The sequence below is a fragment of the Ipomoea nil genome, unplaced genomic scaffold, assembly GCF_001879475.1.
Source record: "Ipomoea nil cultivar Tokyo-kokei standard unplaced genomic scaffold, Asagao_1.1 scaffold2216, whole genome shotgun sequence".
Taxonomy (NCBI): domain Eukaryota; kingdom Viridiplantae; phylum Streptophyta; class Magnoliopsida; order Solanales; family Convolvulaceae; genus Ipomoea; species Ipomoea nil.
The window spans coordinates 263,203-277,500 of NW_017618644.1; the positions used below are offsets into that span (position 1 = coordinate 263,203).

At 38.5% G+C, this 14,298-nt stretch overlaps 1 protein-coding gene and 1 long non-coding RNA gene across 3 annotated transcripts in view; both read left to right on the forward strand.

Annotated features, from left to right (window-relative positions):
- On the forward strand, positions 1-7,379 carry LOC109150180 (ABC transporter G family member 22-like). 2 transcript variants are annotated; one of them, XM_019298086.1, is made up of 11 exons: positions 1-583; positions 2,863-2,936; positions 3,040-3,272; positions 3,352-3,507; positions 4,102-4,285; positions 4,376-4,454; positions 4,551-4,690; positions 4,768-5,055; positions 5,825-6,109; positions 6,404-6,511; positions 6,986-7,379. In XM_019298086.1, exons 1-11 carry the CDS (start codon positions 190-192, stop codon positions 7,196-7,198), a joined length of 2,154 nt encoding a protein of 717 aa, XP_019153631.1. In that variant the 5' UTR covers positions 1-189; the 3' UTR covers positions 7,199-7,379. The 2 variants fall into 2 exon arrangements, with proteins under 2 accessions (XP_019153631.1, XP_019153630.1); XM_019298085.1 differs by having other exon boundaries at positions 4,376-4,690.
- A 6,151-nt stretch (positions 7,380-13,530) lies between these two features.
- The window catches only part of LOC109150177, a 14,913-nt gene continuing 14,145 nt past the window's right edge, over positions 13,531-14,298 (forward strand). The window contains exon 1 of the long non-coding RNA XR_002049094.1: positions 13,531-13,540. This is a non-coding gene — a long non-coding RNA (uncharacterized LOC109150177). The remainder of the gene's footprint in view (positions 13,541-14,298) is intronic.

The following is a 14,298-nucleotide window of genomic DNA, read 5'->3' on the forward strand; positions in this document are numbered from 1 at the left end:
TTTAGAAACTATATTATATTACGATTTCGAGGAAGCTCTATCTCTCCCGCAGATTTCATTTCACAAAAAAAAATACTGTTCACTGCCAACATGTAAAGTTATTAGTTCATAAAATCTCATGGCGTAACCGTTTTCTTCCATGCATTTCATGAGCTAGCTAGATTCTCGTGCACCGTAAACCAATTTCAAATGGAGCAAACGAATTCCACGAGTCTGTTGAGAACCAAGTCCGATCAACTGGTGGAGGCGATCGCCGCCGCGAAGGGATCGGCGAGGGCGAGGCTTCCTAGGCTGTCGGCGGAGTTCGCCGGATCAGGAGTTCCGGAGAGCGTCAGAATGCTGTCCAGGAAGCCCAGCCGACGTCTCATGCCGCCTTCACCGGGCGGCGGCGGCAGCGGCGGCACGAACAGTACTCACATCCGGAAGTCGAGAAGTGCTCAAATGAAACTGGATTTGGATGAGCTGAGCAGCGGCTCCGTTCTCAGCCGTGCCTCCAGCGCTAGCTTAGGCTTCTCCTTCACCGGATTTTCCGTACGCCCCGATGAGAGCGCCGATTCCAAGCCATTTAGCGATGATGAGAACCGTAAGTCCTTTTTTTTTTCTTGGTCATGGGAAAAGGGTCAAATACACTCTTAAATCTTACTTAAGAAGTTAATTAGACTCTCGAACTTTTGAAAGTTATAATTAAGTACACAAACATGTTGATTTAGTGCATCAACGCCCAAATGCCTATTTACAGGTCACTAGATTGTTCGGTAATGTTTCGATGGCGAAAACCAACGACGACGAGCAATACGTCGTTGGGGAAGGGTTGGTCGCCTTCTCTGGTGATTGGAGATGGCGACCAAATTGGTCGCCTTCTCCAGTCGATTGGAGATGGAGACTGATTGATCGTCATCTCCATTGATGGCTAGTCGCCTTCTCTATCCCTTGGAGATGCCTGGCGGCCAGTTTGGTCGCCGGAGAAAGTAACCAATCCTTCTCCAGCGACGTGCGGGTTGCCGTCGTCAGTTTTTGCCATCAGAATATGGCCGGACAACTTAGTGACCTATTATTACAGATCACTAACAGATATTTGGGTCTTGATGCACTAAATTAACATGTTTATGTATCTAATTACATCTTTCAAAAGTTAGTGAGCCTAATTGACTTCTCATGTAAGATTTAGGGGTGTATTTGACCCTTTTCTCTTTATTTATTTATCAATACCAATTAATTGCATATCTGCGTATTTATTTCTACCTTAAATTTTACTTTTCTTCATTAACATCGCATCATGCTTTGCTAGCGTGATTATGGCAAATTATGTTGTGATCATAAGTATAATGGTTAAATACTTAAATACATGACTATCAACATAATGAAAAACAAAATAAAAACAAAAACAAATAATTTTCACGTACACCAGGACTATGTGGTCTAATGGTACCCGGGTTGGACTTTCATTTGGAAGGTTGTGAGTTTAAGCCTTAGTGGAGGCGTTATTGGCTCTTGTGTTTCAGTAGGTTGAGAAAGTATATGAACAGATACTACAATGTAATAAAACTAGTAGTATTCAAAAAAAATAATTTTCACGTACAATTGTAACTACAAAGTAGCATATTATATTGAACCTTATGCATTGATTTGTAAGCATACTAAATTTTGAGTTTTTGACTAACTTAAAATTTAATTGCTCTTATATCTCATTTTAAAAAAAAAAGAACAATTATCATTTTTTTCCCACGAATTTAATTCATTTTCAACTTCAATTTTGACTATATCATTATTTTCAATTTAAGCACATGCCTTTCTATGATAGTAGCTAGGGCCAAAATAATTGATAGGAACTTGAAAATTGTTCACTTTTAAATTAAAGACAATAATAATAATAATAATAATAATAATAATAATAATAATAATAATAATAATAATAATAATAATAATAATAATAATAATAATAATAATAATAATAATAATAATAATAATAATTGAAATTGAATTTAGCTAAAACTTGTGGAATCAAAATGCGATAAACTTTCTTTCAAAAAAAAAAATTAGTTTATTCACAAAAGTTGGATTAAAATATATATTAAAAAAAAAAGAGAGAGAGAGAAGAAAATTATACTCCGTATATCTTTCGCTTTTAAATCATTAATTGTTGATTTTACACATCATGCTTTATCGCGATGCGCTGGACGGTAGCTACTAATTAATTAATTAGTTATCATCCACGACTCCACGAGACTTGTCCCATGCAACTTCCTTTATCTTTTTCCTTCCCATCTCCACCGTCCAAACAGTGCGTTTGAGAAAATCACAATCACCCAACTGTCCTTTCAATTCTGAGGTCCTTATTACAAATTTGTGAGTTCTATTATTATTATTATTATTGTTATTATTATTATTATTATTATTATAAGCCAAATGATTATCTCAAACCAATAAGGTTAATAGGTTACTCATTTTAGGAGTTAAACTTGTGATCTTGTGATTACCAAGTTAATGATCTAACCACTAAGCTGTTCCCTTTAATTTTTTATTATTATTTTTTTTTTGGAAGGAGAGCTTATAAAATATAAGAGTTTGTGTGCTGTAGATAATCTATTTAGTGCCTGCACGAACTTAGTAGAGCCGTCAAAACGGACCCAACCTAGCGGGTGGGGACCGTTTAACACGGGGTTTTGACGGGCCGGGTAGTCATTTTTTCAGCCCGCCCTGTATAACTGGTGGTGGTGGGAGGTGGGTTATTTAATTATTTTATATGTTTATACGTACATTTATTTACTCATGTCCAAAAAAACAAAATTTTAGTTTGAGTTTTGGTGGTTAGTGGTTAACACACAATTTTATATATTGTGAGCATATATATACCATTTTCAGCTGAAGATCTTGAAGCTGGCACGAAGAAGAAGAGGAGTATTCCAGCTGAACCTACCTTTCCAATCTACCTCAAGGTCAAATTTCCTCAGCATTTAAGCATTCATAATAAAAATGTTTCTTCTAATCTGTACACTGAAGATCATACCTTCACCTAAGATTCAAAATAAATATATGCAGTTTACCGAGGTGAGCTACAAGATAGTAATTAAAGGAGTGACATTCTCAGAGGAGAAAGATATTCTGAATGGAATCAGTGGTGCAGTTGATCCTGGAGAAGTTTTGGCACTCATGGGACCTTCTGGCTGTGGAAAGACTACTCTTTTGAGCCTCCTTGGAGGCAGGATAAGAGACCCCTCTGCTGGTTCAATTACTTATAATCAACACCCCTACTCAAAGTTACTCAAAAGCAGGTAATGTTATGTATTCATGATCTAAGTAATTTTGTAAAAACAGATGATTTAAAGGAACTTATTAGCTTGGGTTGGACAGGATTGGATTTGTGACTCAAGATGACATTCTGTTTCCTCACCTAACCGTGAAAGAAACGTTGATATATGCGGCTCGACTCAGACTGCCTAGGACACTCACAAAGGAGGAGAAGGATAAAAGAGCCATGGATGTCATATATGAGCTCGGACTAGATAGGTAAATATATATGTGTTGGAAAAAATAGTATAAAATGGCATTTAAAGTGTCAATTTTGTGGTACAAATATTAGTGGGGTCCACCTCTGATTTGGGTAGGTCAATGTGGATTCAGGTTCTTCGTAGTGAGACAAAGAGATTGATATATTGTACGCTCAAAACAGATAATGAGTGAATGAGAAATTTATTCTTAAAATAGACTCGTAAGGGAAAATGCTTTAAAATAGCCTTTGTTCCACATTAATTTGGGAAGAGGGTTTGCACAACTTTATATGCCAGAGGCTTATTGAATTGTATAGCATAGAGACCCTTGCGAATCAAATTCCAAAATTAACCATTTATTATAAGTTTTGATTGAGCAGGTGATTTTACACATTGAAATCCTAAGCTTTTCCTCCAACAATATGTTGGGTAACTAACTCAGAAGAAGTTGGGAGTTCGAATTCCTCTTGTATGGAAAAACCAATCTGGTCGGCACTTTGGCCCTTAATTAGGCCATGATACGGGCTTAAAGGTGCCTCCTACAGTTAGGGTCTCTCAGGAGAAGTTTGATGATGTTATTAGATGTAAATATATATATGTTATTGTGTTACAGGTGCCAAGACACAATGATTGGAGGGTCCTTTGTTAGGGGAGTTTCAGGGGGAGAAAGAAAGCGTGTGTGTATTGGAAATGAGATAATAATCAACCCATCTCTCTTGTTCCTGGATGAACCCACCTCTGGCCTAGATTCCACAACAGCTTTAAGGATTGTTGACATATTACATGAAATAGCTAAGGTAATATAATCAACATAATTATATTCTCTGATCTGATCTGAACAGATCCCTTTTAATTATATATGTTTACCATTCTTATCCAATAATCAGGCAGGGAAAACAGTGATAACTACCATTCACCAACCATCAAGCAGACTCTTCCACAAGTTTGATAAGTTGATTCTTCTTGGTAAAGGAAGCTTGCTTTACTATGGAAAGGCTTCTGAAGCAATGGCTTATTTCTCATCTATAGGCTGTTCCCCTCTTATTGCAATGAACCCTGCAGAGTTTCTGTTAGACCTCGCGAACGGGAACATAAACGACGTTTCCATTCCATCAGAATTAGCTGATAAAGTCCAAACCTGGAACTCTAAGGAAGAACCAACAAGAAATAATGGAAAGCCATCACCAGCCATTGTGCATGAGGTAATAAAACTGAACTTTTTCAACCCAGAAAATGATAGAGAAAAGAAGTTGTATATAATTAATGTTTGCATTGACAGTACCTAGTAGGATGTTATGAGACTCGAGTGGCGGAAACCGAAAAGAAGAAGCTTATGGCTCCTTTACCTGTTGAAGAAGAACTCAAGTCCAAAGTACGTTACTTGAAGAGGGAGTGGGGAGCAAGCTGGTCCGAGCAATATGTGTTATTATTCCATAGGGGAATTAGGGAAAGGTGGCATGATTATTTCAGCTGGTTGAGAATCACCCAAGTGATTGCGACTGCACTAATCTTGGGTATGCTTTGGTGGCAATCTGGGGGTGATACCCCTTCCCAGATGCAAGATCAGGTACAAACCTCTTGCCTTGCCCTTAGCTTGTGTGTTTAACAATCTTATTCACACATACACATAGGCAAATTATACCATGGACTAGGATCCACCTTGCATTATAGACCCTGGTCCAAAAATAACCTTCAGATTTTGTATCTATAGTTGACATATTCTGCACCTGTAATTGATAGGTTCTGGTTTTTGTATTTGTAGCTATTATATTATGTGTCAAACAATTATCAAGTCAGATTCTGTATCTATAGTTGATATATTCTGTACTTGCAGTTGATAGTTTCTGTACCTGTATGCTGTAGCTATCAGCAATTATCAAGTTATTTGTTTACATGTACAAAAATGGTTAACTGTAGATACGGAATGTATTAATTCAAGGTACAAAATTTTTGTATCAGGGTTCACAATGCAATATGAACCCTGGTCCATGGTATAACAATTGCACACACATATATATGGAGGCTCCTGCGAACTGATGGAATGCACAGTAAGTACTATACTAATGCACAACTAATCCAATTCTGCGACTACTACACGAGTGCATAACACCTGCTACATGAATGAATCGAAACTACTATATGAATGTACCGAAATTATTACACGAATGCACCGCACACACCTGCTCGCCTCCTATGGCACGGGGAATAGTTAATATTGTGCATTTATGTAGAATATATAGTGCATTCCTTCAAAAGTTGGTAGCTTTGCATTTGAAAGCGACTCTATATATGTAGTACATATTCTCAGGCTTAAGGGTGCATATTTATATGTGCAGGCAGGGTTGCTGTTCTTCATCGCAGTTTTCTGGGGATTCTTTCCTGTATTCACAGCAATATTCACATTCCCTCAAGAAAAGGCTATGCTGAGCAAGGAGCGAGCAGCAGATATGTACAGATTAAGTGCATATTTTGCAGCCAGGACCACAAGTGACCTCCCACTTGATCTCCTCCTCCCACTCATCTTTCTTCTAGTCGTGTATTTCATGGCAGGGCTCAAACAGGATGCCTCTTCTTTCTTGTTAACTGCAGTCACTGTTTTCCTCTGTATTGTAGTAGCTCAAGTATATATGCCCTCTTCACCAACTACTATATATATAGATTAATGATCAAATAAGAACTCCTCCTCCCATGCAAACCAACATAAATGCACAAAAGTGTTTACACAAATGCACAAAAACTATTCCAAAAGTTGTGCACTGGAATGTGAGATTTTGTACATTTTTATAGACTCTTTTGTGCATTTATGTACAAGTTGGTAGGTTCTGGTTCTTATTCGAACATCATCCTCTATGTATAAATTATTGAATATTCCCAGCAGTCTGGCCTGACTAAATTAAGTGTTTGTGTAATTGCAGGGATTAGGATTAGCTATTGGGGCCACACTAATGGATTTGAAGAAGGCAACAACTCTGGCCTCTGTTACTGTCATGACCTTTATGTTGGCTGGAGGATACTTTATAAAGGTCAGTTGTCTTGTGATACCAAAAAACAAAAACGAAAAGGATTATGGCCTTGTTTGTTAAAATAGTTAACCTATCAGTTAATTTTGACTTATTTAATCATTATTAATTAATTGTTTAATTTGATTAAAAAATTTAATAAAAAATGTTTGATTAATTAATTTTTGTAACTCTAAAATGCTAAAATTCAAAAAGTGGTTCAAAGTATCTTTTTTAATTAGCTTTTCGAGAAAAGAATTATACCAAACTGCTATTAGCTAACAACTAATTTATCAAATACATTTCTACAATCAACTAATGTTATCAACTAGTTATATCCTCTAATTAACTCAATCAGCTATCAACAAACAGCCTTTTACCAAACAGGGAATATATATATATATATATATATATATATATATATATATATATATATATATATGCTGTGTATAAGATCAGAGGGAGTATAATAATAATCCATGCATGCATAATGTGCAGAAAGTACCAGGGTTCATAGTATGGCTTCGGGATCTTTCCTTCAACTATCACACATTCAAACTCCTCTTAAAGGTGCAATATGAACACAAAACAAACTCAGTGAATGGTGTCCAAATAGACAGTGGCATCAAAGAAGTGGGTGCACTTGCAGCCATGGCGGTTTCCTATCGCCTTTTGGCCTACATATCTTTGAGAAGGATGAAGCTTCAATAATATATATCTCGTAACCTACCTACCTAGTTTCTAATATTTCTGATCGATCTGTTTCATTTTACACCCCATATATATGTTTATTAACTTTTTTCTGAAAGCAAAAACGTGTAATAGATTATTGTAAAAGATATAAAAGAAATACAGTGATTTAGCCTGAGAATATATAGGCTTTTGAAGGTAATTAAGTATATATGAGCTGGTAGGATATTAAACTAAAATAATAGTACAATGAGATGTAAAACGTGGTTGAATTCAAGTACCCTTGATGCCGGTGATCTTGGTAAGGCAATCGTCGGTGACGCCATTGATCCAGGCCTCGAACTTCTTGAACTGCGGATCGTCGCTATCGTAAACCTTTTGCATGCAGTCCTTGCAGGTGTCGGCGTCGGAGGACATGGCGGTGACGTCAATGTTGGCCTTGTAAAGGTTCCCGTGGTTCACGTCCTCCACCGTCTTCTTCATCGCGCTAATCGACGCCGTGTACGCCTCCTTGCACGTGCTCAGGCACCCCTTCGTCTCCTCGTCGGTGGCCGGGTCGTTCAGCCGCTTCAGGATCACGTCGTCGATGAAATTCTCCGTCTTCACCATCGACTTCTGCATCGTCGATTGCACGAACATGTTCACCGCCGGCGTGTCCTTCACCCGGGGGACGCTCTGGAAAGACGTCGACTGCTCGTCCAGAAACTTGGAGCCGTCTTCTTCGCCGCCGCCGCCGCCGCCGCCGCCTGGGCTAGGGGCCCCCGCGATGGGGCCGGTGGAGATAACATTCGTGGTGTCGGAGTATGCTTGTGGGGTGTTGCCGGCGCCGGAAAAAGTAGCGAGGAAGAAGAAAATGCCGCCGCAAATGAGGAGGAGGAATTGGGATGGAGGGGCCGCCATTATTAATTGTATTCCTACTCCTCTTCCTATATCATGTATAGGAAACTACCGTGATGATCTGATATGATAACTAGCTAGCCTGATGATGAAGAAAATTGGAGATACAAAATTATAACTATTATATATTATGAAGGGAAGAACAATTTTATATATATATTGGAGATGACGATTGAATGAATTTCACCAAGGGTACATGCATATATATAGATTGCTATAGCAGTAGAGGATGGTTGGTCATGCTTCTTGTTTGGCAAATTACTCCTTGTTTTATGGGTCAAATCTTATTGTCGTTTAACCACAAGAATATATATGGATGATGTATTATTTCAGTTTCGTTAATGGTTAAAGAGTTTTAAAAATATTGGTAAGCGGTTAATTCGGTTCAAAAGTGTCAGTTAACTGAATTGTATGTGTATATATGTTTTAATTTCTTTTTATAATTCATAAAGAATACTATTATATTAGTTTTTCAAAATTTATCATTTATGTATTGATGTAATGATTATTTTGTGGTGGAGGAACCGTCGGAAACTCCAATCTTGGAACGAAACCGCAAAAAGAAGTCACGACCTAGCGGTTTGGTAAGTACGTCGGCAACCTGATCCTTTGAGCTAATATGACGAACACCCAAAATGTCGTCCATGACACGCTCCCGAACAAAAAAATAGTCCAGCGCAAGATGCTTCATCCTCGAATGGAACACTGGGTTCTTCGCAACATACGTGGCTCCCATATTATCGCAATACAACAGTGGAGAATGCGGTAATACTATACCCAGCTCAGACAAAAGATTTCGTACCCAGATTATCTCAGCAGCCGAACTCGCCAAAGCATGATACTCAGCCTCGATTGAAGACCGTGAGACAGTTTTCTGACGAACAGACTTCCACGAGACAACATTTGAACCAAGACAAATAACAAAACCAGTGGTAGAACGACCATCATCTCTACTACCACCCCAATGAGAGTCTAAAAAGGCTGTCAGCAACAAACTGGGGCATGCACGTAATAATAAACCATGAAATAAAGTACCTTTCATATACCGAAGTAACCGTTTAATGACACCCCAATGATATGCCTTTGGCGAGTGCATGCATTGCGATAAGGAATTAACAACATAAGCAACGTCAGGTCTAGTGACCGATAGGTACTGTAGCATTCCAATCAACCTACGAAAATCAGTCGCATCAACCACAGGTTCCCCCTCGTGAATAAACACGGACGTCATAGTAAACATCGGAGTGGAAACAGGCTTTGCGCCATCCATGTTATATCGAGCCAGAATATCTGTAACGTACCTACTCTGGGAAAGAAAATAACCACCAGAAATAGGTAGAACCTCAACACCAAGAAAATGGTGTAGTGTGCCTAAGTCCTTCAAAGCAATTTTTTGTGATAATAATTTTATGAATCGGTCAAGAAAAACATCATTGTTGCCCGTGACAATTATATCATCCACGTAAACTATAAAATAAACAAGCATTCCACGAGCAGCATACACAAACAAAGAAGCATCACTGGTGGTTTTCTTAAAACCAAAATTGATCAGAAAAGATGACAACTCCAGGTACCAAGCTCGCGGAGCTTGCTTTAGGCCATACAAGGCCTTTTTTAACTTGCAAATGTAGTTAGGCTGAGTAGAGTCAATAAACCCCGGAGGTAGCTCCATAAAGACCTCTTCACTTAACGTCCCATTTAAAAAGGCATTGTTAATGTCAAGCTGCCGTGTAGACCACCCTCGAGACAATGCAATTGTTAGAACAACCCGGATAGTTAATGGTTTCATAACCGGACTGAAGATCTCAAAGTAATCATAGCCAGACTCCTGTAAAAATCCCTTGGCGACTAAACGAGCCTTGAACTTGTCAATAGTACCGTCAGCATGCCGTTTGACCCGAAACACCCATTTACATCCAATAATTTTCTGTCCAACATTCGGCACCAGCTCCCATGTTCGATTATGGATCAACGCTGTAAATTCAACCTCCATTGCCTTACGCCAAAGTGGTTGCTTCAGAGCCTGCGCAACCGTAGATGGTTCGACTGCACTAGGCATGGAGTGAGCCGAAGTCACATTAACAAATGCATCATTAAAATATTTCGGATTAGGCCGTCGGGTTCTTTTTGGACGATCACTGGCTTGCGACACGGTTCGAGTGGATGCTGTCGGTTGGTCACTGATTTTGGATGAACCAGGAGCAGCCTCGACTGACGGATTACTCACCTGAGGCATGCCAGGAACAGAATCCGCAGACTCAGTCGATGAGGAACCCGATTGTACATGATCTCTGGAAGAGGCAGATTCGGAGTGTGCATGATCCCTAGATGATGGAATATTATCCTGCAAAATTACTGGACTCACAGGCGCAACTGAGTTATTGTGGGATTCTATATCACAATTAGCAGGAGTAGATGGAACAGAAGTTGAAGTCTGTATCGCAGGGAGATTATGTGGAATAAAAATTTGTGTGCTACTGGAGGAAGTTGCAAGAAACTGGTTATTTGCATGAGACATAAGTATTTTCTTGTAAGGGAATTCAGACTCAACAAATGTGACATGGCATGAAATATAAATACGATTTGTAATTGGCTCAAGACACTTATATGCAGATTGAGAAACAGAATAACCAATAAACACACATGGTGTCGACCGTGGTTTTAATTTTGAAGAAGCATAAGGTCGAAGCCATGGATAACAGAGGCACCCAAAACATTTTATTTTATCATAACTAGGGACTTTATGGAATAACATTTGGTATGGAGAAATATTATTAAGAATAGGTGTTGGCAGGAGTAGATGGAACAGAAGTTGAAGTCTGTATCGCAGGGAGATTATGTGGAATAAAAATTTGTGTGCTACTGGAGGAAGTTGCAAGAAACTGGTTATTTGCATGAGACATAAGTATTTTCTTGTAAGGAAATTCAGACTCAACAAATGTGACATGGCATGAAATATAAATACGATTTGTAATTGGCTCAAGACACTTATATGCAGATTGAGAAACAGAATAACCAATAAACACACATGGTGTCGACCGTGGTTTTAATTTTGAAGAAGCATAAGGTCGAAGCCATGGATAACAGAGGCACCCAAAACATTTTATTTTATCATAACTAGGGACTTTATGGAATAACATTTGGTATGGAGAAATATTATTAAGAATAGGTGTTGGCATTCTATTTATAAGAAACACAGCAGTTTGAAAAGCATACGTCCAGAACTTTATTGGTAAAGATGCACGATGAAGCAGCGATATGCCGGTTTCAACAATGTGCCTATGTCGCCGTTCCGCCGTACCATTACGCTCAGGAGTATGCGGAGGTGTTGTGAAATGAGATATGCCAGCTGAATGAAACATAGGAACTAGTTTGACGAACTCACCCCCATTATCTGAGAAGACAGATATGATTTGATGACCAAAGAACTTTTCAACTAGATCCTTAAATTGGGGAAAAATGAAAGCAACATCAGACTTCTGTTTAAGAGGATATAGCCATACATATTTTGTAAAAAAAATCAACAAAGATGACATAATAATAGCAACCATCAACGGAAACATCCTTGGTACCTCAAACATCTGTGTACAAAAGTTCAAGAGGTTTTGAGCTTTTTAAGGAATTCTGAGCAAATGGCAGCTTATGACTCTTACTTACGCTACAGGACTCACAATGAAACAAATTGACATCAGATAAATGAAAGGGAAAATTGGAATTGCGAGCAATAACACTAAGTACTTTATTGGACGGGTGACCCAGACGATGATGCCACTCGGAGACATTGGCAAGAGTGAGCGCATTAATTTGTGGGTGGCATGGCATAGTGGCAAAATAAATATCATGCACGTTGTTTCCCTGCATCAGACACGCCCCCGTGCGAAGATCCTTGACACGAAAAAAATATGGGAAAAATTCAACAGAAAACGCATTAGTTTGACAAAGCTTAGAAACAGAAACCAAGTTACGATGTAACTTAGGGACACAAAGAATATTGTCTAAGGTTAAATTACGAGTAGGAGTGGGAAAAATAGTAGTGCCTGTGTGAGTAATTTGCAAACGATTACCATCTTCCAAGTGGACTTCATCGGGGCCTCCATATTCAGAAAATGATGGCAAAGATGTTGCGCTCGAGGTTGCATGATGTGAAGCACCTGTATCAAATAGCCAAGACTGTTGCGGCACATTGTTGACCATTGAAGCATTCACCGATGGATTTGAAGAATTAGACATATGCTGATTCCCAGTTGTAATACCATTTTCACGGAGGAACCGGGCTAGTTTGCGACAGACTTTTACTTCATGTCCTTGCAGATTACAAAATCGACATACCAGATTGGTACGGTAAAAGCCACCTTGGTTGTAATTGCCTCCTTGATTTTGACGGCTGCCACGAAACCGTCTTTGGTTGTAATTCCCTCCTTTGTCACGATTGAAGGGTTGTCCAGTTGGTCCACCATTAGACTGGCTAGCTAATGGAGTTTGGCGTTGAGTAACATTAGCAGTAACAAGGTGTGATTTTCTGGCTTCTTCAACATCTTTCAACATGCGCTCATGTTCAGTCAAAATATTGTAGAGATCACCATAGGTGATTCCTGCTCTCCGGACACGAACAGCTGGGATTATGGAAGCATACTCATCACCTAGTTGATTTAACACAGGCAATTAAATCATCATCATCGACCGGGCTTTGCGCAGCATCAAGTGAGTCGGCGATTGAGCGCATATCTTGAAGGTATTCAACAATCGAACGAGAACCTTTTGGATTTTTAGTCAACTTGGTTTTAAGATAGATGACTCTACCCTTAGAGTCATTAGCATAGCTTGTAGCAAGTCTCGACCAAGCTTGATGTGCAGTGGCTACAGATGAGATAAGAGGTTGGATTGATTCGGAGCAGCTCCCTAGGAGAGCACTGATCAAGATTTGATCCTGTCGATACCAAGCAGTGTAAGCCGGATTTACGATAGTGCGGGCTTCATCAGTGAATTGAGTAGGTGCTCCTTTTGTGCCATCAACATAGCCTAAGAGATCAAGGCCGATTAACGTGGACTTCACTTGGCGCTGCCAAACCGGGAAATTAGTGTCAGTTAACCGGATGGGAAAGTGGGTTGGGGCAGTTAAATGAATCAACGGTATGGTTGTAGAAGCGGAAGCCATTGAGGGAAGGGAAAAAAAAATAGGGATATTCAGGAAATTCTTAGTTAGAGAAATATAGCTCAGATACCATGTAGAGAACTAGAGATTGTGAAAAGGCTTGTATTATTAAGCTAGAGCAGTAAGCTATTTATACAAGTACAGAGAGATAAAGTAGGTAACAAAACAACAATAAGGAACTATTCGACAGGATGAAACTAAGCAACAAAATATAATAATATATTAAATCATTAATCCTTAACAACTTATGAGGAAAAATTGTAATACTTACGAGGTAAAATATAATACTTATGAAAAACTCAACCAATCTCAGGGTTGGAGATTTTGCCATAACACATAGCATATATAAACACATTTTTTTAATGTACATCGTATTAGTGTTTTTCATTAAAAGGATGTGAAATAGAATTTTGAGGATTAACTTGTGTTGCCATCCAATAGTGTAATTTTTGGAAATGAAGAATCTTACATATATGCATATACATGTAATTGGAGATACAACACTATTGCTATAGGGCAAGTTATTGTGTGAACCATGGTCCACACAGTATTATGTGGACCATAATAAAAAATACATGTTTAATATACTAAATGTACATTATTTTTGTACTGAATGTACATTATACAATATAATGTACACTCAGTACAAAAATAATGTACGTCCCCTGAATCTAATGTACATTATTTTTGTACTGAATATACATTATTTTACTGTATACAAAATATGGTCCACACAACTTGTATGGACCATGGTCCACACAATAATGATTGATTGCTATAGTGGTCAAAACGGATTTAGCCACCGGATTAGTCCATACCTTCTCGTAAAAAGGGAGCAACGGGCTTTAAATTTTATGGCCTGCTGATGAGGCGGGCTTGGCTAGCCGGCGAGGTCCACCAAGCCTCGTGTTAGTGTGTGTATAATACTAACATTGTGTGTGTGTGTGTGTGTGTGTGTGTGTGTGTGTGTGTGTGTGTGTATATATATATATATATATATATATATATATATATATATATACACACACACACACACATAATTTTATATAATTTTATATATAAATATATGTTT

Bases quoted from the DNA above. Each gene is read 5' to 3' on its own strand.
- LOC109150180 (XM_019298085.1), top strand. From the start codon at position 190: ATGGAGCAAACGAATTCCACGAGTCTGTTGAGAACCAAGTCCGATCAA. The intron at 584-2,862 runs GTAAGTCCTTTT...TACCATTTTCAG, and splicing joins ATTTAGCGATGATGAGAACC to CTGAAGATCTTGAAGCTGGC. The intron at 6,110-6,403 runs GTATATATGCCC...GTGTAATTGCAG, and splicing joins TCTGTATTGTAGTAGCTCAA to GGATTAGGATTAGCTATTGG.